The 24,052-nt window shown below is 36.1% G+C and overlaps 2 protein-coding genes across 2 annotated transcripts in view; one reads left to right on the plus strand and one right to left on the minus strand.

Annotated features, from left to right (window-relative positions):
* The first annotated feature begins 3,495 nt into the window (after positions 1-3,495).
* LOC129235432 (rootletin) overlaps positions 3,496-24,052 on the plus strand; it is a 71,380-nt gene continuing 50,823 nt past the window's right edge. The window contains exon 1 of the mRNA XM_054869266.1: positions 3,496-3,563. Within this exon, the coding sequence (XP_054725241.1) occupies positions 3,534-3,563 (30 nt within the window). The 5' untranslated portion in view covers positions 3,496-3,533. The remainder of the gene's footprint in view (positions 3,564-24,052) is intronic.
* LOC129235433 (uncharacterized) lies at positions 12,460-15,226 on the minus strand. Its single transcript, XM_054869267.1, has one exon. It carries the CDS (start codon positions 14,932-14,934, stop codon positions 13,297-13,299), a length of 1,638 nt encoding a protein of 545 aa, XP_054725242.1. The 5' UTR covers positions 14,935-15,226; the 3' UTR covers positions 12,460-13,296.

Here is a 24,052-nt window from a genome sequence, read left to right on the forward strand (position 1 = left end):
GTCACATAGTTTGTTTTCTGTGCTACTGTAAACAAGTCAAGCTCGAGTGTGTTCTTCGAATTTAACGATGGAAATTCAAGTTGAACAAAGAATTTGTTTGAAATTTTGTTATTCCAACAAAATTTCGGCTTCAGACGCCTTAAAAATGTTGCAGACAACCTATGGGGACTCTGCTCTATCGCGTGCACGTGTTTTCCAGTCATCGGAATGGCGGAGCCAAAACCCAAAAAACCACGCCAAAATCGCTCAAAAATTAAGATTATGCTGACTGTTTTTTTCGATTACGAAGGTGTGGTGCACTCGGAGTTCCTTCCGCAAGGTCGATCGGTTAACGCTGACTATTATTTAGACGTTTTAAAGCGTTTGCGCGAGAACATTCGTATTAAAAGGAAGGAATTGTGGGACAACAAGTCATGGTTCTTGCATCACGATAATCCACCAGCTCACACATCACGTCTTGTTCGCGATTATTTGAACAAAAATAATGTTAATATCGTTCCGCAAGCACCGTATTCACCTGATATGGCTCCATGTGACTTTTTCCTGTTTCCCAAGCTCAAGTTGCTGCTCCGTGGAAAACATTTTGAGACAATTGAAGTCATAAAAGAGAATTCGAAGAACACACTCGAGCTTGACTTGTTTACAGTAGCACAGAAAACAAACTATGTGACATATCACGCTGAAATTTGCCATGTAAGCTTATAACAGTCCTACCAAAAAAAAAAAATTATTTTTGCCATATGTCATCCGCGGACCGTTTTATTGATAACGTCTCGTTCATATTTGAGCAGAAGGTATATACATATATAACAGTGTGAAGGGTGTGCACAGTAAGAGGATGGGTTATCTCTCTAACAACTTTTTACTTCTTCCATTAATCTGTTATGACTAATTTGCGTCCTGAAAATAATCAATGAAATCGCAGCTAAAACCCAACTCAATGTAACCGGAATAGGGTTAATAAAGCTGTAATTTATTTACAAATCCCCTAACAGAAATTACCAATCAAGCGTCTATACAATGCATCCATCAAGAGCTTATATTTTACAGAACATTGTAATTTTTTAATGTAATCGAATTTCTGTACGAAATGAAAAAAACAAAAAGTGTTGGGATATTATTATTCCATGATCCGCGAACTCACGCTCTGCTTCAACCTAATACATGAAATACATGAACATAACGCTATTGAACGGGCACACTGTCATGCAATGGAAACAGACATTCAGTCCATAATTCCCTTCCTCTTTCTTTTATGCAGTTGAGTCAATCATATCGTCCAAGACTACGGGGTTCTTAACAGTTGCAACATCAGCATACTTTATGTGCTTTCGAGCTTTATAATGATGACCGTTTACGTCCGTTTTATAAAAATAACAATCATCTGGTTTATGATAAGGCTGACGATGCCACATCATTGGAGAATATTGAGAAATTCGACTTTTCTGGCAACGTTTTGATTTATATCTCTTGAATTTCAATGAAACAAACAATAAAACTTTGACGTTTTAATAAGGTTAAATTATAATAACAAACTTCTTTTCTTAATCAATGTACAGTGTGGACTTTGGTACACTCCAATAAATATTACGTATCTATAATAACGCATCAAAACACGTCCTTATTCCCATGTAGCGTAAAGTTATACCTTCATACCAAATTAGTAAAAAAAAAATAAAATCTTAAAACTCACACAACTCTATTAATTTTAACTCAATTACAGTCAAATATAGCTCATTCGACGCAAAATTAAATTTACTATAACAGTAGTGTACTAAAAAAAATCCTTAATATCGGATAATATCGTAAAAATTATGTCAAAGTTGAAAAAATAGAGAAAAAATAAAAAAATTCCGAATACTTCCGTCTACAGTCTCGTCACTTGTCATTTCAGAAAAATTGTCAACACACTGTCAAAAAGGCTTGTTTTTGTTGTTTCGAACTAAAAAAAAAAATTCGAAATCGGATGGAAATTGGCGAAGTTAGGAGTGATTGTTCACATCAACCTATTGCAAAACGGTTTTATGGCCATAAAATGAGATTTTGGGGGTGTATTGGAAATTTCTCCTATACCATGTTTCTTAGTTTTACTATATCTACAAGTTGTGCTAGGTCTCCATAAAAGTATATTTAATTTTTTTTTTTGTCACACCGTGTAATCATTCAAGAAAATTTTTATTAGTTGCCATAACCTCCTTGATCCGGGTCCGGAAACGATTGTATGATCCTTATTAATATTGACCATAACGGCATTAATTATAGCCTTCGGAGAAGAAATGGTGTTATGAGGATGCCCACTAGTAGTAGTAATCCAGGGAGTTAATGTCTTGGGAGTTAGGCTGTCATAAGTTCGGTGTTATGTGGTCATACAAATTTTCAGCTTTCTAATCTTGTATCGCCATCGCTTTGTGTGAAGGAGCAGAGCCTTGCTGAATGATGTATGGGCTGTCACCGCGTACACTATCAATCTAGGGTTTCGGTATTGCCTCTAGAACCTCGATATTCTCAGATGGAACAGTATTCATTTGAAAGCCTTGTGTGAAAGCGGTGGCATGATCCGTACTTTGTTGCACACAACATCTAAAACTATAACAGTGGCTGGAGACTTCGTGTGTATGACATCAGCAACCTCTGTAGGATTGGAACGCAACCATCTGCTATTCTGACCAAATCTGCGATTGGTCCTTTGGGCATGGTTAAAATTGTTTTCAGGATGTTTGATTTTGTTTAGAAGGCAGTTGGATCGGATGACTCGATGTTCTCGTGTTTTATGGCCACCTAACTCCCCAGACCTTGATCATATAAATTATTACTTATTTGAGCGTGAAACCAATAAATATCCTCACAACAATAGTTCTGGCCAATATGCATAATATTGTACATACTTATGAAAGTATAACTATATATATACTTATTGGAGTTCATTCAATTGTGCATTTTGTATATTCATTTGGATATCGCAACAACATTCGAAATGTTCCAAAAATTTATTTTTTTATTATAATTAATTTCATATTTTTAACGCGTATTTTATGATAAACCTGTGTGAAGCAAGGTTCAAGTTGCGGGTATACATACACATACCTGTATGTATGTATCAGTAGCGAGTTCACGGACAGTACACTGCAGTAGGGGTGGTTTCGTCATTTGGCTGTGGTGCAGTACACTACCGGCCAGAGGAAACAATTGAAATACATCGAGTGCTTTTATATTGCTAACACAGGGTCAGCAAAAGAATAAGTTACAACAACACACATATGACGTTGGCCCATTGTCATGGAGACATTATGACAAGTGGCGAACAAAACAAAAACACTATCCGAAGAGGGATTTGGGACACTTAGTTATTAATGTTTTACTTATGTAGCTGCATACATTCAAGAATTATTATAGTTTAATAAAAAATTAGTGTTAAAAATATGAGTTGTGCCAATATCCAACAATTATTAAAATCCAAAAGCAAAAGCTCACAAAAATAAAATTTATAAATACATACTATAATATTCATGTAAATATGTACAGACGTGTGTTAAATGTGCCAGACTACAAAATCCTACAAATGTGTAAGTCTTGCACATATAAAAAATAGTTAAATTGCATGTATGTTTTGAAATTATTAGCTTAAGTAATTACATTGGACATTTATTTACATATATACGTACACTTGTGCAAATGCATGGAAAGGATCTATCCGCAAGAACAAGGCTTTCCGTTCCGTGGGTGTTGATTAATCTGATGTAGGAGAAGCGCAACCGACTTTGGTAGGGGTGCTTTCATGTACTTTAAAAGCAGTGACAATTATTTATAGTGGTAATAACCGTAGCCAAATGGGTTGGTTCGTGACTACTACACGGAATCCAGAGAGAACGTAAGTTCGAATCTCGGTGAAAGACCAAAATTAATAAAAAGTTTATCTCTAATAGCGGTCGCCCTCGGCAGGCTATGGCAAACCTCCGAGTGTATTTCTGCTATGAAAAATTTCCTTATAAAAAATATTTGCCGTTCGGAGTCGGCTGGAAACTGTACAACTGTAACAAAATCAAGACACAACCACAAATAGGAGGAAGAGCTCGGCCAAACACCCAAAAAGGGTGTAAGCGCAAATTATATATATATATATATATATATATATGTAATAGGATAGTATAGGATATATATATATATATATATATATATATAATAGGATATTTTTGCACTGGAAGTAGTCAGAACTAATTATGCTGCTAATGCTCCTATTAATAGAATATTACAAGGAATTCAATCTCTTTTCAACCTATTATATACATATATACTAAATACAACTTCAGTTTAGTTTTGAATGAATTAATAAATAGTTTTTAAAATGTTGTTTAGTCTGTAAGAAATGCCATATCTTCTAGAGTGTATAAATAAATAAATGGAATTGTTAAAAAATATCGACGTATGATCTACTATGCTGATATACCATATATACTGTACTATGATCTATTATACTCAAAATAAAGACAGCATACCATATTCTAGCAAGAGAGTTTTACCACCTTGATCAAAAAGTCCTCGAAAATTCAAAATTTACGTTTATTCCTCAAAAGTGATATTATCGCCTTCAAAGTACTCCCCATCAACTCCAACGCCCCATTATGCTACTGTTTGATCCAGCTCTCGAAACATTTCTGAAACTGTATTTTCAGGATAGTCATCAGAGTCGTCTTCGATTTTTCCATTATCTCTTTCGGCTGTTAAAACGCGTTCTTCGTATTATTTTTTTTGGCTCGATTAAACAGAAATAACGCAGCGAGCCATATCAAGTGGATTCGATGGCTGTTGGATGGTATCAGTTTCGCCCTTTGTCAAAAACTCACGGATAATGATGGCACTGTGCGAAATCCACGAGTTATTTTCCCGCAAAACCTTTCTTTTTTGGCGAATTGCTTCGCCTAAACGTCTCTTAACGCCTAAATAATTGCCCTTATTAACTGTTTCGTCTTATGGCTAAAATTCGTGGTATCCCTTTCTTTTTGACGTGATAACGTCTTATAATTCGATGTAGCCGGCGGCACGCACCAAAAAATGCGTCGTTACCTTGCTCATGCGTCGTTATATTACTCATGCGTCGTTGAACTGCATGTTATGTTATGTTATTTTATGTTATGTTATGTTATGTTATGTTATGTTATGTTATGTTATGTTATGTTATGTTATTTTATGTTATGTTATGTTATGTTATGTTATGTTATGTTATCTTATGTTATGTTATGTTATGTTGTGTTTTGTTGTGTTATGTTTTGTTATATTTTGGCTTGCGTGCGTGTATTAGACCGGAGTGAAATACGTAAATTTTTTCAAATCATATCGTAATAGCAGGGAAAAGTTGCTACATATCAATACAAATTCAGGAAAAAAAAGAAATTTCAAATCGGTTAATATCTTCCGTTCGCGCATTGCATTTAAAATTTACAAATTTTATAATAAATTGAACAAATATTCGAAAAATTGTAAGAGGTGGAAATGATGTTAGATAAAGTTCATTTTTTGTAGACTATTATAACATCAGGTATAGTTTGAAAAGAAAAACGTCTACCGCTCTATCAAAGCCCCTACAGCCCCTGAAAAGAAGTGGAAAATGTCATTTTTTGTATAAATTTACGTAATTGCGGGTGGTTAGTTTCTCTATTTTAATTTTTGTATAAGTCTTCTTGAGTATATAAGTAGAATAAATTATTCCCCTCTTAGCGCGCCCACTGACCACACTATCTTAAAGAAGTTTTGTACAGCTATGGGCCTGCCCTTTTTGGACGACTCAGAACTCACCGCGTGAAGGTTACTGTACGACGAGTTCCACCCACTCCCTTCCCAACCAACCAACCAAAGATGAAAAATTATTTATTCGGGAGTGGCAAAGTCTGCTTTAGTGTCAAATTGAGGCATAACTGTACGAGAAGTGAGTGCTGCTCTTATAAACCCATCACGTCTCTCGTTCCCATACACTTTTGAGGACGCTTGAGTTACTAGTTTTACGCAACTCTCCACAGCTTGCGTATGGCATGGAATATTTGTTAAATCTATGGTTAATTTAGGTTTTTCTTTATCAGAAATTAATTGCAAGATATCTTCAGAAGATGCCTCATAGGTAATTCATTAAAATGGAGGAGACAGATAGCCCATTGTACTGGTCTTTTTAAACGCGTTTCAATGAATTTTATTGCACCATTCTTCCACCCAGTATTTGTTGACGTACCATCACATCCAATCACTACAACATTAGATTTATTTATACCATTTTCTTCAAAATAATTTACAATGCTGTATGCTGTGTCCTTTCCACTTTTTGAAGTAGGTACTAAATGACAAAGGTACTTTGAGCCTGGTTCTGCTATTACTGAAATGTGCTCTTCTTTTTTTATAGATTGATAACGTTTGTTTCCTTTTTCAACTAAAACTAAAGTGTCATCCATCCTGCCATCAAAATACACACACATCGGATCGTTTAATTGCTCTATTGCATTCCCCGATTCGATAAGTTTTAGTCTACATTTTTCTTTTTCTCTTCTCATTTTGCTTCGATCAACAACAAAAGAAGTATCTTTGTCCGTTATAAGACCAACGTCTTTAAATGCACTAGACTATTGTGTCTGCTGCTCTATCAGATACTCCAAAACGATCACTTGTTAAGGCCGTTGATGGAAGTGATAAGCGCATCTGTGCATTTTTGGAACTTGCTGACTGAGAGGAAATAGAGCGTGGGGTCTGAAAATCGGGATCATTCTTATCATTGTCAACTTCAGGAGTTATCTCTGTTTCAGAATCAATACTACTACAAGAAGGTCCAGGTAAGTTGGTCTGACTTAAGTGACGAGCTTTTCTCTGCAATTTTAATGTAAGCTTTTGAGTTTCTTTGGTATCTACTGTCCCAATCTTTCCTTGTCCGAGATATCTTTGAGCATATAGAAATTTGATTTCTAATGGCGGTATCTTTCTATCTTTAGGGCATGTGCAGTTGATAGTTACCGGCCTGGGACAAATACACTTGTCAAAGCTTCTTTGACAAAAGCAATTGAGTGTCATCTCGCACTTGCAGGACGAAATGTCAAATAATGTACTTGAAGATTGTTCAATAAAATCATTGTACTTCTTTTGTTTCTCAGGTGTGTCTTTGTCCCTTGAATAAGATTTACGAAGAGTGTAGTATCGATCATGTAGATGTTTAATCTTTTGTACAACTCTTGTGTGGGAAACTATTGGAATCGAAGCGTTGGAATAAAGGGACTCAGTCTGATGAGCTACAGTATCTGCTACAACTGTGAAGCTTAACTTCTGACCAGAACTGGCAGCAGAAGATTCTACTGACATTTTGTACCTCACTTCTTGCCAACATTGTATAATGTCGGTATTAGTGGGAAGGACCGATGACAGCAGTGGTTTAGGTGCACCAAAAAATGGGCAGTGTATGTCCTTACGAGTAAGAGACATGAATAAAATGTTTCAAGAGATTTAATGTTAAGTAATTGTGTAAACTATGTAATTCAAAAGAACATCGAATAGAATTTTTTTTGACCAAACAGCGCTGTTCGACAAGAGTGAAAGCAGAACTGGTAATGACCAGAGAGTACTAGCTCTTCCGTGCACTTCGTTTATCGGTATGCCAGAATCAAAAGCAAAATGAAAAGAAAGACGATGGAATACAAGTAACCAAGTGGAAGACGATCTAAAGCACAGACGTGTTGTAGTAGCCGTAAGCCGCTTTCACGCAAGCCTCATTTGGCATAGGCTTCCTTAGTAGATTTGGTGTGAAATTGGTAAAAGTTAATCGCTCAGAACCACAGAAATGGATAGATTAGTAAATTAAAAATCTACTACTCAATGCTGAAAGTTCTATGTATAAAAAGGGAGCTCGATCTTTAATCATTTACCACTTCTACAAGTTTTCGTAAATCAGCTAGATTTGGGATAAAATTTGTAAATTTTAAATGCAATGCGCGAACGGAAGATATTAACCGATTTGAAATTTCTTTTTTTTCCTGAATTTGTATTGATATGTAGCAACTTTTCCCTGCTATTACGATATGATTTGAAAAAATTTACGTATTTCACTCCGGTCTAGCGTGTATGCGTTATTATGTTTATATACATATATGTATATTTTTGTTGTTATGCTTATATAAAAATATATACAACGATAATATTTATAACCCATTATTTATTTGTATATATACATAAATATAAAAATATAAATAATGATATATAAATATATACCGAATTTATAATTAGTGACGACTACTTGTTAATAATACCTGTTGTTTTAATGTTTTTATTATTATTTTTATTATTATATATGAAGGAAAAAATGTATGGTAATGTTTATCGCATACCTTATAAGATATGTTGTATACTAATATATGTATATAAACAAGCATACATACATATACTTTGGTGCAATTTTCATAGTCTAATATACATATATCCTATGCCAATACATATAAACATGCATACATACAATTTCGCGCAATTTTCAAACAAAAAGAACAAATCTATATGTAAAAATGTACACTCGTACAAATCATATGGACATATCAAATGTACGAAAGGGAGTGTTTCGAGTGTAATGTGTCTTGAAAAAGTCAAGTCTTTTAGTGTTGTTGACTTATTAACGTCAGATGCACCATCGAAATTGCACATATCTTTCATGAATTTGATAAATGTTTCGTAATTTTTCACGTTTGTGTAAATGTAACTTGATCAATTCCATTGCGATTCCATTTACCTCCTTCTTTACTGAAAATAGTGGTCTTGGTTCATTCGGAGTTCTCCACTCACTCGCCTGATGTCTGGATTGCGTGTTGTTCTCATAATGAATGTTGGGTCGGATCCAGCCTTGGAAATCATGTCTATGCAGATATCAACGCGGTGCCTTTTTCCATGAAATTTAGATCCTTTGGGACCAATTCTGCAGCAACACGGCGCAAACCCAAACCGTGAACTACAATGCCCTGAATGGATCCATAAGCAATGTGCAAGTCGTCTGCAAGCTCTCTGATGGGCTGATGGTTAATTTGCGGTTATTAATCCACTTTTCTTTTACTTTATTGATGTTTTCATCAGTTTTCGATGACCACTACGCTCGTCATCCTCGATGGACTCACGATTTCTTCTGAAGCGTTAGTGGCTGTTTCCTTTATATAATCATTACCGAAACAGTTTCCCAACATGTCTAAGGTTTTCGCTCCATTGAATACATTTTTTAACGCAAAATTTAATACAAACTTGTTGTTGCAAATTCAAATCCATTTTTAAAACTGTAAAAAATCGAAAACACCTGCAGAGGTAGATGAATCCCGTGAATGCATACATGTAAACTATTCTTAATATATGAAAATCTAAATTTTGTATAGTTTTAAGCACAAAATAAAGATGTTTAGGAAAATTTCAATATTTTAAAATAACTGTGCCGCTATCTATGTTTGAAACATTTTATACTGACCAATTTGAAATATTATTGAAAACCATGTATTTATACAAATTCGTAGTCGTTCCCACGACAGTCGGCTCAACGTAACCGGAACGACCCGGATTTATATTCGGCCAAGGACTGTCACTTCAGCAGCATTCCTCGTATATGCACGGGGAATGTTTATGCTGCTACAACAACAACAACAACAACAAATTCATAGTCGTAGCCAAATGGATCCATCATGTAATATTAAGCTCCAAAAATTGTCATTTGTTTAAGATTTTTTTTGAGTAAGTGAAGCCTTTTGCAAATTTTTTCCTAAGTTTTAAACACGTAGCACTGGTTTACAAACAATGACCTTGACAAATACCCATAAATTCTGTATAGAAAAGAGTTTGTTTGGGATTCCCTAGCTCAAGACACATGTTTTTAAATTTTCCTGTGATAATTTTTTTTTTCAAAATTGTTTTAAAATTAAGATTTGGAAATTTCCGTTGACTCATTGATTTAAGATTTCAGCTCGTATAAGAGGTGCTACGCCCTCTCTTTCAATCCCTTCCCAAATGACTGCTTAAAAATATCGTTATTCACCTATGACTGCAAAATGACTTACTAGTCATTTATAAAAAAATGACTGCAAGGCTGGGGCTGAAATCTATTATTCGATAAATGCAACAATTTTAATTCGCGTTTATTGTACTACTCAACACCTTTGATCTAAATTATTTGAAAAAAGAACTCGTGTAAAACTATATTTACCATTAATACTCGTATTGACTGTAATAAAACACAATATAAGGCGCATATTTTTGAGGAATATTTCAACCCAATATGAATAAGCCTTGAGGATCATTTTGATATTTATTTTAGAAAATCTGAAAAATTTTAAGTTTCAGAAAAACATTCCTCGCGAAATGTCAGTATCAGGGCTCAGGTTAAAAAAGTGTACGAAAATGCATAAAATATATATATAAATAAATAAAAAATATAAATAAATTAATAAAAAGACTTTCACTTTCTGATGCATTTATGTAGTAAGTTATCATCCATATTGACAGGTTAGGGCTCCAAGTGAATGGTATACTTACTATAAGTGTAGAATGATTTGTAATGCGAAAACGAAAGTATACCAACAGGTTACGAATGTACGAGTATTTTGATAAGCAACTCAAATTTAAAGTATTGGAAATCATTTTCCCTGTTTCTATTTCCACCTACAACAAAAATTTATTTCTAAATACTAATAAACGGCTCAGTAAATAAATAAATATATATATAATTGGCGCTTACATCCTTTTTAGGAGCCTTCTCCTATTTGTGATGTGCGACTAAAACATCAAGTCAAGCAAATGAAGGGACTTATAGTTTTATGCCGCCTCTAAACTGCAAATGTTTTTTTATATAATAAATAACTCATTTCATAGCAGAAATCACTCGGAGGTTTGTCTGCCGAGGGGTGACCATCGTTTTTCCACAAATTTGTATTTCACCCCCGCGGTTTGGAAACATAAAATGGAAAATCTACGTCTGGATAGAGCAGGACAATGGCACAGGCGGAGGTGTGAGATCGTCTCTTCCTCATCCTCATCTAGATAGCTTCTGCAGAATGTGTTTGTACACCCATACTCTGGGCATGCCGAGTCTCACTTGTTCATCAGCTCTACAGTTACTTTCAATGTCACAATAAAGCCAGGAACCCATGTTACCTTTAGGTGAAATTACTCAGCTATTTCGCTAAGAGATGTGCGGCTTTTCATGGCTACCTTGGAGACTGTTTGTGAGGGATCTTATCGCCGCCTGGTCATCAGTCAAAATGTATCATAGATATCATCTCCAGGTATTGCATCACACTGTTACACCAGTGTTACGGCTTTTATTATTGCTATCAGTTCAGCCTGAATGATGGAGAAGCTAAAAGAGATCCCCCTCCACTCTCCATTTCCTCCCTGTGTATACATTGATGGGACTCACCCTTTCTTACATGATCTTGCTACTATTCTTTCCTTGAAGGTAGAAAGGAAAAGGTTGTGAACGTTGTAATGGCAAGTGTAGGGGGGAGTGCATAGTCCACCAGCCCGGAAAGCCCCGAATACCAGCTAGGATTTTACCGTGACCGTAGTCCGTGTTTGACTTCAACTGTTAAACTTTATTTTTGTTACTCTAAGGAGGAAAACTCCTGGGGATATTTTATATTTTAAACATTTTTGAGTGATATGCATGCCCTGTCTGGGGAACCAGCTCAAAAACACATATAAAGAAGTTACAAATACGGCTAAATAAGTTTCTAAGAACAGTGCTTATTTTACCCAGGGATTATTCCACAAGGCAGTTATGCGACGAAAAACAAGTAGGCAATGGCAAACCTGCTGTCATGAAAAAACCCCTCATAAAAAATCATCTGCCGTTCGGAGATACCGCTAGTAGCGAATCTTGCTCGATAGTTTTGTTGTTGCTTTCAGATGCAAATTTTTCGTCAAGTGAGCAGAGCCCAAACATAACGAGCAGGGAAATAGCGAATCGAAGACGACCATATAAACTTTTGCGCTTGGCGGGCGGCTGCATCTCTAGCGAGCACAGAAATAGTGAATCAAAAGCAGCTTATGCTAGAATCTTAGATAATTATGCTAGAAGAATTAATAATAAGCACTTTGAAAAAATGTTCAGTCTCGAACTCCAAACTAAGTTGCCAATTGAAAAGTACCGCACAGCCGTTGGGCAATGGAATAATTTGACAAGGAAAGATTATTGGCAATATTATAAGAGGTTTACCCATTGGTGGCTCTGGATCGCGGAAATGGGAATATTTCACGAATGCCAAACTGTAGGCAACTGGACGGGTCATAGGTTGCTGATAGTGAAAGGCCTTTAGACATGAAGGCTAATTGAGGGCCTATGCTTCAATGGGAGATAAAGGAAACGATGATGATGATGATGAAACAAAGTTTTATTCAATCGCTGAAATCTGTTGGGGAGCTCTATGAATTTATAGGCATTTAAAGCAGGGTTTTTTAAAAAAGAAGATACATAGCAGGTACGATTGTTTGTATTTATTATACGTGTAAAAGTTACCTATTCTAAGTAACAAACTAAACAATTAATTATAATATGCATACAAACGCCTTATAAGTTAAAAAAATAAATATTATGGCAAAAAACAATAACTCTGTGCCTACAAACACATAGCAGTATACGATAATGCTATTAACTTAAATATTTGTCCTTAAATTATATTGCACCCAGCATTAAAATCACCCCGATGCACTGAATACAAAGTCGGCGCCCATCTCGTACGCTATTCCGCTATTTTAGCGCATTTTACAGAATCACTGTGTGTGTGATGGCACACTTGTGTAATTTATTTGTGTGTAGTTTGTGCAATTTCTTCTTTTTCTTGCATTCTTGCTCGCATTTTCAGATTTAGCACACGCAACTGCACCTGTGTGACGTCACGCCTCTCTGATAGGCGTATTCTTGTATTCTATCATTCTTAAAAACAGCATTCAATTCCATAACATCTCACCGCCATCAGTCTCTTTCATCTCTCTCTCTCTCCCTTTCTGCTCCACATTGTGTAATTTAAATATATTTGTTGTTCCTTGCTTTATCTTTATAAATGTAAGTGCCCTCGTTTATCATCTACGGGTGATATCAAAAATAGTTTTTTAAGGCACGCACAAACAAACTCATATAAATATGCACATTTCTACATTACATATATGTATATATATATGTATGTATATATATTTACATATTTACAAATGTGTGTTTCAGCATTGCCCATCGCAATATACCGAAAATAATCAGTAGCGGTATTAATTGTTTGCCGTTTTAAAAGCAAAATGTTGTTGCTCACTTGGCGTATACAACGTTCAATGAACTGGCATTGTGATGCGTGGTGACAATGTTTTTGTGGAGCGATGGCGCTTTTGCAAAAACATCTTGACGGATTTGAGCGGCAATTGAAAATGATAGTAAGCACAATATGGCAGTGGATCCCAATAAGCGAATAGAGCTTCTCTCTTATCCAACACAGTAGTGGGAGTGGACCGTTCTATAGAGCTCCAGCGGAAGTTGGCCGTCAACGCCCCCAGTGCCGATTCCTCGTCTGGACTGGTAAAACTTAATTGTCTCCGATGTATACATTTCATAGTTCGGCAGAGCACTTGGGCGTGAGAACGATTGTAGCATATGTATGGTAATGAGACGCCGATTCGTATACCAAGCGGGATAAATTGTGACGTGCCCTGACATTTAATCAGCCGGAAACTCATATGCCCATTAATGCTACGTTGAAAGCGTACTTTGGCGAAAAACGTCTTGAGCCAAATGTCTATTTGTGATTCGTCTGACATGACTGTATGATTATGTGAATTTAATGATGTTACCGGTATCAAATTTTTCGTTTCATGTTCAACTCTACATGTAACATTTGATACAACCCGAGAATCTTTTACTGTTGTGCATGTGACGTAGTGTTCTCCTGGCAAATCGCGTATCACAATCCACTTCTCACTTTCACTTATTTCGTGATTAAATTTTATATCCATTCTATTTTTTGGCAATAAGTACTTAAAACGTTCGATTAAACCTTGAATACCGACCGCCATTAAAATATTTCGATAATTACTGATAAAGTTGTCCTCGTACAATTTTTGCAGATCATTGGGCGAAGTGAGCACGTTGTAGGGTGGCAATGAAATATTATGAGCCGTACACTTTCTAAAAAATTCAAGGCAGTCGTCCAATACGCAGGTTTCATTGAAGCCCGGAATAAAACTGGCACAGCCGAGCAGCTCCAGGTGTTGTTTAGCAAGTGCATCGTAGTAAGCAGGGCTGGTTGCGCAAACGGGTATATAAACGGAAGGCTTTTCCTTGTCAACGATCTGGCATAAGGCAGTTATATAATTATCCACATTATTTGGACTTGGTTTTGGCACAACATAAAATTTGTCGACTGCTGTGGAGAATCGCGCTAATCCAAATAGACCTTCGAATTCGAATACTACTACACGTGAACCGGAGGAGTAAAAGTTACGGGCTAGATGTAAAGTTTGAATTGTACTTCCACAACTAATCAGAACTGTACGCTTATGGTATTGCTGTCCATCCGATGATACATCCAATAGCCACTTTACCAATGCCATAGGTATGCGTGTGAACTTCCAGAATATCCATAATAATGCTGAGAGCCAAAAGCTGGGTGCGGCTATAGATAGCGGAAGATAAAGGATAAATCGAATAAGGATGAATGCCAATTTGATCAACAGTTGGGGCCAGAAGAGAAGAACCATCCATAAGGAAGTAGCAATTGTACGTGGTGATTTTCGCAGCACTTCTGTTCTGTGTCCAGAAACTGGATGCCTGTGTACATCTAGTGCTGTTTGTGAAGATTGATCCTGGTTAGGATCTTCGGGTATTTGATCCAATGAATTGATGCGACGAAATCTTGAGCGTGAATACCGTAATTGCCGAGCTTGTTCTTGTTTCTTTAAATTATCAAAAGCCATTTTTATTTTTTCGATATTTCCTTCTGTTTAAAACCGATTCCTTCCTGTGCAAAGTTTCACACAACCAATTATTTCATACGACAAGCGATTATTTGTTTATCCGAGGAACTGGTGCAGGCGCAGCACTGAATTTTAGTTTCAATTTACTGACGGCGCGTTTCCAATAAGGGCAAAACTCAATAAGCTACTAAATACCACATAAATGGCGTCTCATCTTTTAAATCTCATTATTAAAAAAAAAAATTTAAGAACTCTTAATGATGTGTTGGTTTAAGCTCCTCTCCTAGCTTACAATTCACAAACGTAATTTAAAAAAATGAAGCAAATCTCGGAATTCACAAGTATATAGAGTAGAATACATAAGAGTAATGAAATTCCGAACTTACAGATATACTTTCATACGTTCATAAAAGTCTGTGTATGTATATGCACAGGCTCATATTTAAAATAAGTGAAACGAACAGTGGCGGATCAAAGCTATCAAAGTTGTCGATAGTGGACCGCCAAACATTATTTTAATTCCACCAGATTGTCATATCAAAGTACATACATAGAACGGAGAAAGACTTTATTCGAAATGAAGGCAATACAAGCTCTAAATGTACCGTTCTTATCATAGTCTTAATATTAGTTTGGAGAAAAAGAAATCTATTATTTTTGAGTGAAATTTTTGCGCAAATGGTTTAAAACTGTTTTAAGGTCGATCTTTATTTCTGTGATTTCATCGACATTTTCGACATTTTCTACAAGAAAGAAATACATATATTTTTATTTCGGTTTTCAAAGCAGCCAGAGGTCTGACCAAGATCAGGCCGTTAACCGGCTCTCAGCAAATTTAACGGAATCAGCTGATGGGTTGACGTAACCAGGGTCATGACCATTGCACAGAAATACAAGTAAAACATTCTTATTCTTACTATTTTTTGACAGGCACCCTAGGTGTTTAGCTGTGGGCATTTTTTGACGATCAGCTGAGATTGTCTTTACTTATGGTTCTGTACAATGGTCAGGAGAACAGTTTGTTTACGAAAAAATTGAGATTATATTGGTGATATACGAAAGGAATCAACATAGTCTATACCCCTGTTGCAGTGTTGCCGTCTGAACAACGACTGATTGGACGAGTGGTTAATACAGGTGAAGTGAACGGATAGAATTCTGCTCCTAAATACTGCTGCCGGTGACGTGGGAGCCGAAGTTACACGATCAGTTTCGCTTTTCACCATAGTTGAAGACCAAACCTGGTAAAACACATGGTGAACAAAATTCAGAAAGTGTGGCCAATATCACACCGTTAACCAACTCCTAACGAATTTGAAGAAAAGAATCAGCGGCTTGACTGACGTAACCGGGGTCCTGACAGAGAGTTAAGGCTAATTGATGGTGAATTCTAACGGCCACAAAATCTAAACGTTGCTAAAATACGACTTTGAATGCTCTATAAAACAGGTTTTCATAGACTTTCATAGTAACTTTAATATTTAACAGATCCAAATGAGACTCGTTTTTCTTAATTCCTGTGCTGAGTAAGATGTTTAATGAGAAATTTGTTGATTGTTGTCTGTTGTTGTTGTTTATGATTCAGCAGCTTACAAATCTATACTTAAAGCGGTGAAGCCATTTTAAATCCTCAATCTCATCTAACGTTGGACCCAGAACTCTATTTCGACAGCGTGGAACCAAAGAGGGTGGGATGAAAGATGAGTGTGTCTAAGTAGCATCACATGCCGGACGTATCTTGGATATGCCGGGATCAATTCTGGTTAAGTTGAAGTTTAATCCCGAACGCCATAGTGCCAGGGCAATAAGAGCACCACGAGGCGGTTAAGGCTCTTTATTTGGTGAATACTGATAAAAGTGGTTAGTGTGTGGGTTTAATTTGAGTTTGTTGGTGTTTCTGGGTAAGTTCGTAGGCTCATTCTTTAGATATTGCCAGAGAAATGGCTTAAATGCATATTCCTATTATTTCCTTGAACAGGCTGATTTACATTTATGAACGGTGGTATAATAATCTAGGATTTTCACTTGCAGCAAAGGAAATTCGGCCTAAACACCACTGAAGGATGCCTGTGCCACATTATTGTTAGTACTATTTACTTAGTACTTTCATTGTTGGTATTATGATACATTTGAAATTCTCTTGATACAGTAAATAGTTTTTGAGTCCACTGCTGCGCAGGCACACGTTAACCACGAGACTACATGCGCATATGTATATGCACCTTGTATATATTCGTATGTATACAAGTACATGTATGTATGTATATATGCACACAAGTGATTTTCGTATTGGCGATTGTGGTTTGTTTTTATTTTTTAATCTGTTTTTTTTTTTTTATAAAATATTCGTCGTGTCGATGCACACGAAATTATTTTACCTTTTCCATAGTTTAAGAAAGTTAATTGGCTGATATTATTGTTATTAATTCATTAATAAGAGTTACAATAAAATTTTTAAATTTTGATAAGCTTTAATAACTTATATAAACATTAGGCTTGGAAACAGTAAACCATGGAATTAGGTTAAAGTGAGTAGTGGATAATAAGGATTACCGGGCAATAGGCTGCGAAATGTGAAGATAATATCGCAAACCACCTACTAAAACCATACATCATCCGACTTTGTATCTTCAATTTCACCCAGAAAAAAACAGTTATTTTTGTTCTTTATTCGTCACCAAAATAAATAAATTAATTAATAATTGGCGGCAACACTTCTGTTAGGTGGTTGTGCCTATAAGAGTGAGGTTATTTCGAATGAAATTAAATCCGATATTTTTTTATGAATAGTAGATGAACGTCAATGATAAAATTGATGAAGCACAAACAAGCGGGCGAAGCCAATGAAATAATCGAAGGTGCAAAGTACAACACTAAAAAACATATAATATACATGAGACGTAACATAGCAAATAGCATAACATTTAAGAATACTTGATTGAGAACTAAATTGAAATACAGTCGAACTTCGATAACTCGAACTATGACATGCCACAAAAAAAAATCGAGCTATCAAGATTTCGAGTTATCAAATATAATATACATATGTACATACATACATAAAAATCCATAAACAAAATAAAAGCTGATGGAAAAATAAAACAATCCATAAAACTCAAGGGTTAGAAAACAATTTTATTGATAAAACAGTACATGCTTCAAATTATGTATAGTTGCTATATAATATTGTATGTGTATATTTTAAAATTATATATACATAATTAATAACATTGTATGAATAGATGTATAGCTTTCATTCCTTTAAAGTAAAAAAGTCAGTTATTTGGGATCGACGAGAGGATTTTTTATTCTGATCTTCAAAAAAAGCTTCAATATTATTTAAACCATTGTGACCGCAAAATCTTGAACGAATTTGCAACTACCTCGATTGAAACTGGTTGCACCATATCATCTTGCAAATCATCTTCTATATCACTTTCGCTACCAAGCTCAAAATCGGATTTAGATCCCAATGGCTCCACAATATCTTCATCCGTGGGAAACTTTGAAGTAACAATATCGTCATCCACATGCATAAAATCATTAAAGGTGGCACCTTCTGTACCTTTGATATTTTGCCAAGCTTCATATTCATTCTGCAGTTGAATTTCTTCCTTACTCCTTTCTTTTATGTGTTCGCTTATAAAAACCAAAAGAATGTCATCTTCTTCCTCCCATTCAGAATATTAACCGAAGCCGGCTTTTCTAAAACAATTAGAGATGATTTCAGGCTTAACATCGATATTCCATGCATTAGTTATTTCATCAACACAGTCCATTAATGTAATGTTAAGATTTTTGTTTACTTCAAAGCATTTTATAGTATTTTTTAAAATTCTGCGACGATAATAACATTTTAAATTTTGTATGACACCTTGATCGAGTGGTTGTAATTTTGATGTCATATTCGGGGGAAAAAATGCAAGTTTGATAAACTTTACAGCTACATCTTTTTTTCGCGCACCCATTTCTACTTACTTTAATAGTTTAAATTTTTAGTCAATAAATAAAGTTTTTAAACAACGTTTTGATGACATGTCAACAGAGTTTATTTTCGCGTAAGAACTACTAATAAAATACCTGTGGTCTTAAACAGTGCAGCGACCCAACTGCTGACATCTGTTTGCTATAAAATAAGCAACACGTAATAAGGGGATTCCCCTGGAAATTCGACTTATCAAAGCTGGCGCCAAATATTCTGTTCGAGTTATCAAGATATTCGAGTAATAGAAGTTCGAGTTATCAAGTAAAAATTACACACAATTCTCACTCTAAACGTCATTGCCAAGCAATTTGATTCGAGATATCAAATATTCGAGATATCGAAGTTCGACTTATTGGGGTTCGACTGTATATTATGAACTACCCATTAGGGAATATGTTAATTATTTTACGATTTATATTTGTAAAAGTAACCAAAAAGTAAAGGACATAAAGACACATGTATATATAAATATACATATATATATGCATATATATATATACATATATAGATATAAGTATATATATATACAGTACGAAAAATACCGACTTTGAATGCTCTATAAAACAGGTTTTCATAGACTTTCATAGTAACTTTAATTTTAACAGATCCAAATGAGACTCGTTTCTCTTAATTCCTAGTGCTGAGTGAGATTTTTAATGAGACATTTTTTTATTGTTGGCTGTTGTTGTTTATGATGCAGCAGCTTAAAAATCCATACTTTGTGCGGTGAAGCCATTAGCAACCCTTAATCTCATCTAACGATGGGCACAGAACAATATTTCGACAGCGTGGAGCCGAAGGGGGTGAGATGTTAGATGAGTGTGTATAAGTGACATCACATGCCGGACGTAACTTGGATATGCCGGGATCAATTCTGGTTAAATTGAAGTTTTATCCAGAACGCCATAAGATATACAATATAAGTTTATACATATATGCGATATAAGTATATATGTACATATATACTCCACTAAAATACGAGTAATTTCAAAGTGACCGCTCTTTTTGCAAATGTATCACTAGTGTGTTTGTGTCTTTGTCAACAAAATATTGTATTGTGGGAAAAGCCATAAAAAGGTTTTTAAAGGTAAACTTAATATATTTTGGCATTTCAAATTTATAATATATATAAATAAATCAAAACGTGGTAGGAAATGCCTCACTAGTGCACGGGAAGGCCGTAAACTTATACGCGAGTCTCTCAAGGATCGTAAAAAATTCTCTTCAGCCCTTGCAGCTCTCCTGACGGAAGAAATTGGAAAATCCGTTAGTGCTCGAACAGCTAGAAGGAGACTTCTGGAAGCAGGTGTAAAAATATGTAAAGCTCGAAAGAAGGCGTGGCTTCCAGAAAAAAAATTGGAAAAAGCGTTTAGAATGGGCTCTCCGATATCAACACTTTACAGAGGAAGATTGGTCGAATGCTCTGTTGTCTGATGAATGGAGCTTCGAGGGAGGCTTAGTTTACATTATTTTAAAATATCAACGCCCATAGCTTCTTACCCTAGTCCAATTTTGAGGAAATAATACAAATCTTAGAAAATCACTTTCTTTTTCCTTTCATAAAGAGTACCGAGGAATACCATCCAGATTGCGTGGTATTCACAGTTAAGCATGGAGGAGGCAGCATTGTGATCAGAGGCTGTATGGCTTGTGAGGGTCACATGGACAGTCAATAGTACATAAATGTATTAGGCTAATCTGTAAAAAGATCTCACTTAGACTCTAAGCTCCATCCTGTTGCCAGTGCCATGTTTTTGGAGTCGAAGAGATTTTTGTATTTTAAGTAATTCTTAATGCCCGTCTTCGCGAGTTTAAACAAGCCCTTCAGCCTATTATAAGCAATATCCTTCAAGGATGAAAAATATGTTGATCCTAGGCTCATTTGTCGAGTCCTACAACGTTCCCATGACAGTCGGTTCTGCGTTACCGGATCGACGCGTATTTATTTTCGGCCAAGGACTGTCACTTCAGCAGCATTCTCCATTTATATGCATGAGGAATGTTTATGCTGCTACAATAACCACAACAACAGTCCTACAAATAACAGGGCAGTGGACACGCATCGCTCTGAATTAATCCCATTTTGGCTACATGATTTGGGGTGACGCAGTGTTCCGCCAGTATTCCAACCAATCGTTTGCAGTCTTCTCTAGAAATAAAATAAAGTTTCCAGTTTTCGTATTCCAAGTGCTTAGCATAATTGTGGGAGGTTGAGGGTTTCTATATCGACTGCGGAAATAAATGTATTAGAAACTGTACTTTTGCCTTCGTTAACGTGCGATAGAGTTAAATTCCAACAAGGCAATGCTCCTCGTCACAAATCAGCGACTACGATGCATTGATTTTTGTTAGATTTACCAGCAGAGTCTACAGATCTAAGCCCCATGTGGAATATTTTAAAACGTAAGATAAAGGAACACAGCATAGCATCGCAATTAGCCCTGGGAAATGCTTTAATTCACGAGTGAACCGCCATAAGCGCAGGCGAATGTGCAAAGCTTGTACGCAGCATACCCCAGAGGATTGCTTTTGTTATCAAAGCAAAGGGTTAGGTTAGGTTAGGTTAGGTTAGGTTGATATGGTTGCCCAAGGAATGAGCACACTTGGACGAGGAAAAACGGATTCGTCCTTTGTGATACTATTATGAAGGAGGTGAGGTGAGAGAGGAAGACCGATGGGACGCGGGGAGAGGGAGGGGAGAGATGGTGTTGGGGTGTATGGACTACGAACGATGACTGTGCTGCGTTTGCGTCAACCACTTTGTGCTACTGATGAAATTCATCAGATTTCTAATGTCAACGCCTGCTATATCAGCAGGCGTAGCAAAGAAGTAGGAGCCAAGATACCTGGATCTTAGCCCCGCCAAAGCAGGGCAGCTAAGGAGTTGGCGCTGAGATGATTCCACCTTATCCTCCATACATCCATCGTAAAAGGGGCATGAATAATTCCTAGCCTCACAGCATGCCTCGCGCATAGTGTCCTTTGAGAGAACCCACTAGATTGGAGAGCTAATATTTTGTCAGCCTCAGAAGCTCGCCCGAGCGCCTCCGGTCCACACGTGGCCAGAAGGATTTCGCGACCTTAGACGTTTGTGTATTTGCCCAGCGCTCGCTGAGTTGGCGCTATGCCCATCTTTCCAGGAGCAGACCGCAGGTAGTCAGGAGGATCCCAATTTTCTCCCTTCGCGGGGAAATCACCTCACATGTCCCTTGTCTGGCCAGCTCATCCGCCTCACAGTTTCCCACAATATCGCTGTGACCGGAAACCCAGATAAGGCTGATGTCAAAGAACTCGGACGCAGTCGAAAGTGAGGTCAAGCATTCCTTGACCAATTCCGAATGCACCGTCATAGACCCGAGGACCCTTATTGCCGCTTGGCTGTCGGAGTATATATTTACTTTCCTGACTGTTAGTACGCATATGAGCAGCCAATCGGCTGCCTCCTTGATTCGGCTACCTCTGCCTGGAACACACTGCAGTGGTCCGGTAACCTGAATTTGAATCTGATGGGGAACTCCTCGCAGAAAACTCCTCGGCCAACCTTTCCTCCCAACTTCTATCCATCCGTGAACAAGTTCACCAGACCCTGTTCCCAAGTGTAGCCCCCGGTCCACTCTTCCCTTGATGGAATATGAGTGGAGAAGGTTCAAAGCAAAGGGTGGACCTACTAAATATTAATTATTATATATATTAAAAGCCTCTATTACTTTTTTTTGTACTGATTTATTAATAAAAGATCATTACTTCACTTTTTAAAACCAGAAATTCAGTAATTAATAGGGTGCCTAATACTTTTGACCAAGGCTATATACATACATATATAAATACTGTTGGATTCTCGCTCATAGAATTACCTTTTTTTTTCATTGAAAACGAACTTTGAACCGATTTTGAACATACTCGTTAATCTCTTCTCAGCATACATGAACAGATCACATTTTAATCACATGCGCTGCTGCTTATGCCACTAAATTGATTTACTATTAGTTTTCTTATATTATATTATTATTAGATTTATAACACCCCCATAACAACTGCAAAATGTATGTATATGTGTTGAATTTTTTTTGAATATTTTGTAAACTATTTTGTTGTTTAATTTTAAATTCAATTCTAGACTGAACATGTTTCTTATTAGTCGCTAAAAGTCGTTTTGGTGTCATAAATTGCACATACATATATAATATACAAATGTACATAACACTCACTTACTTCAATAATGTCATAACTCGAAAAACCAAAATGTCGAGAAAAACGGTTTAAAAGCATTACAATCCACTATGCCTCCCTGAGTAAAAGTAGATACATATTTTCATCTAATCGGACACTGACAGCAGATATCGCCATGAATTTTTTATACAGCATAAAATCAGAGCTGGTGGTCATTTCAGCTTCGTTATTCTCAAAGTAATATTTTTGGAATTATGACACTTTTGAAGTAAATGTGCGATATGTGTATTTATAAGTGTGAGTTGCGTCGCTGATAAGGAGTTTCAATCCAGACGATTAACATAATAATTTATAGTGATTTATGTTCGGATTGTTATTGGTGGTAGTTTTTTCGTTAAAACAAATCATTTTTAAAAATGGCAATTTTTTACAAGGAAAAACAAAAAAAAAAAACGATAGTAATAAGAAAGCTTTAAGAGTTTTTTTTTAATTTTTATAGTTTGTAATTCAATTGTATATCTAAATGTGCTCCCTTGTGTTTAACCGCAAGCCTAAACTTGGAGGAATTTTCTGAATTGGAGTATCCTCTCAGGCTTTTTGTTCCATATTGCTAATGGATTCAGAGTGGTGCGACGCTTGTTGTACAAGTCTTAATCTTGGTTGAAAAGTATGGGATAAGTGTACATTGGTATCGGCCCCAAGGACCACCCCACCACCCCACCAGCCCTAGCAACGATCCAGAGTGCGCGATCTAAAATACTAATTTGAAATTCGTCCTTTCTTTCCTTCTTTTGGCATCAGGTAAAATGAAATAGATATTAATATAATTAGTTTACTTTGTGTTTGTAAAAGATTTTCAAATCGAAGTCAATCTAGTCCAATTATTTGCTTTTCAGTACAGATTAAATTTCGGTCCCCTGCTTGACTTTAAATTATGTGAGTTTTTGTTTATAGATAAGCCCA

Source organism: Anastrepha obliqua, chromosome 1 (assembly GCF_027943255.1).
Source record: "Anastrepha obliqua isolate idAnaObli1 chromosome 1, idAnaObli1_1.0, whole genome shotgun sequence".
Taxonomy (NCBI): Eukaryota; Metazoa; Arthropoda; class Insecta; order Diptera; family Tephritidae; genus Anastrepha; species Anastrepha obliqua.

Coding starts and splice junctions, on each gene's coding strand:
- LOC129235433 (XM_054869267.1), bottom strand. CDS start 14,934: ATGGCTTTTGATAATTTAAAGAAACAAGAACAAGCTCGGCAATTACGG.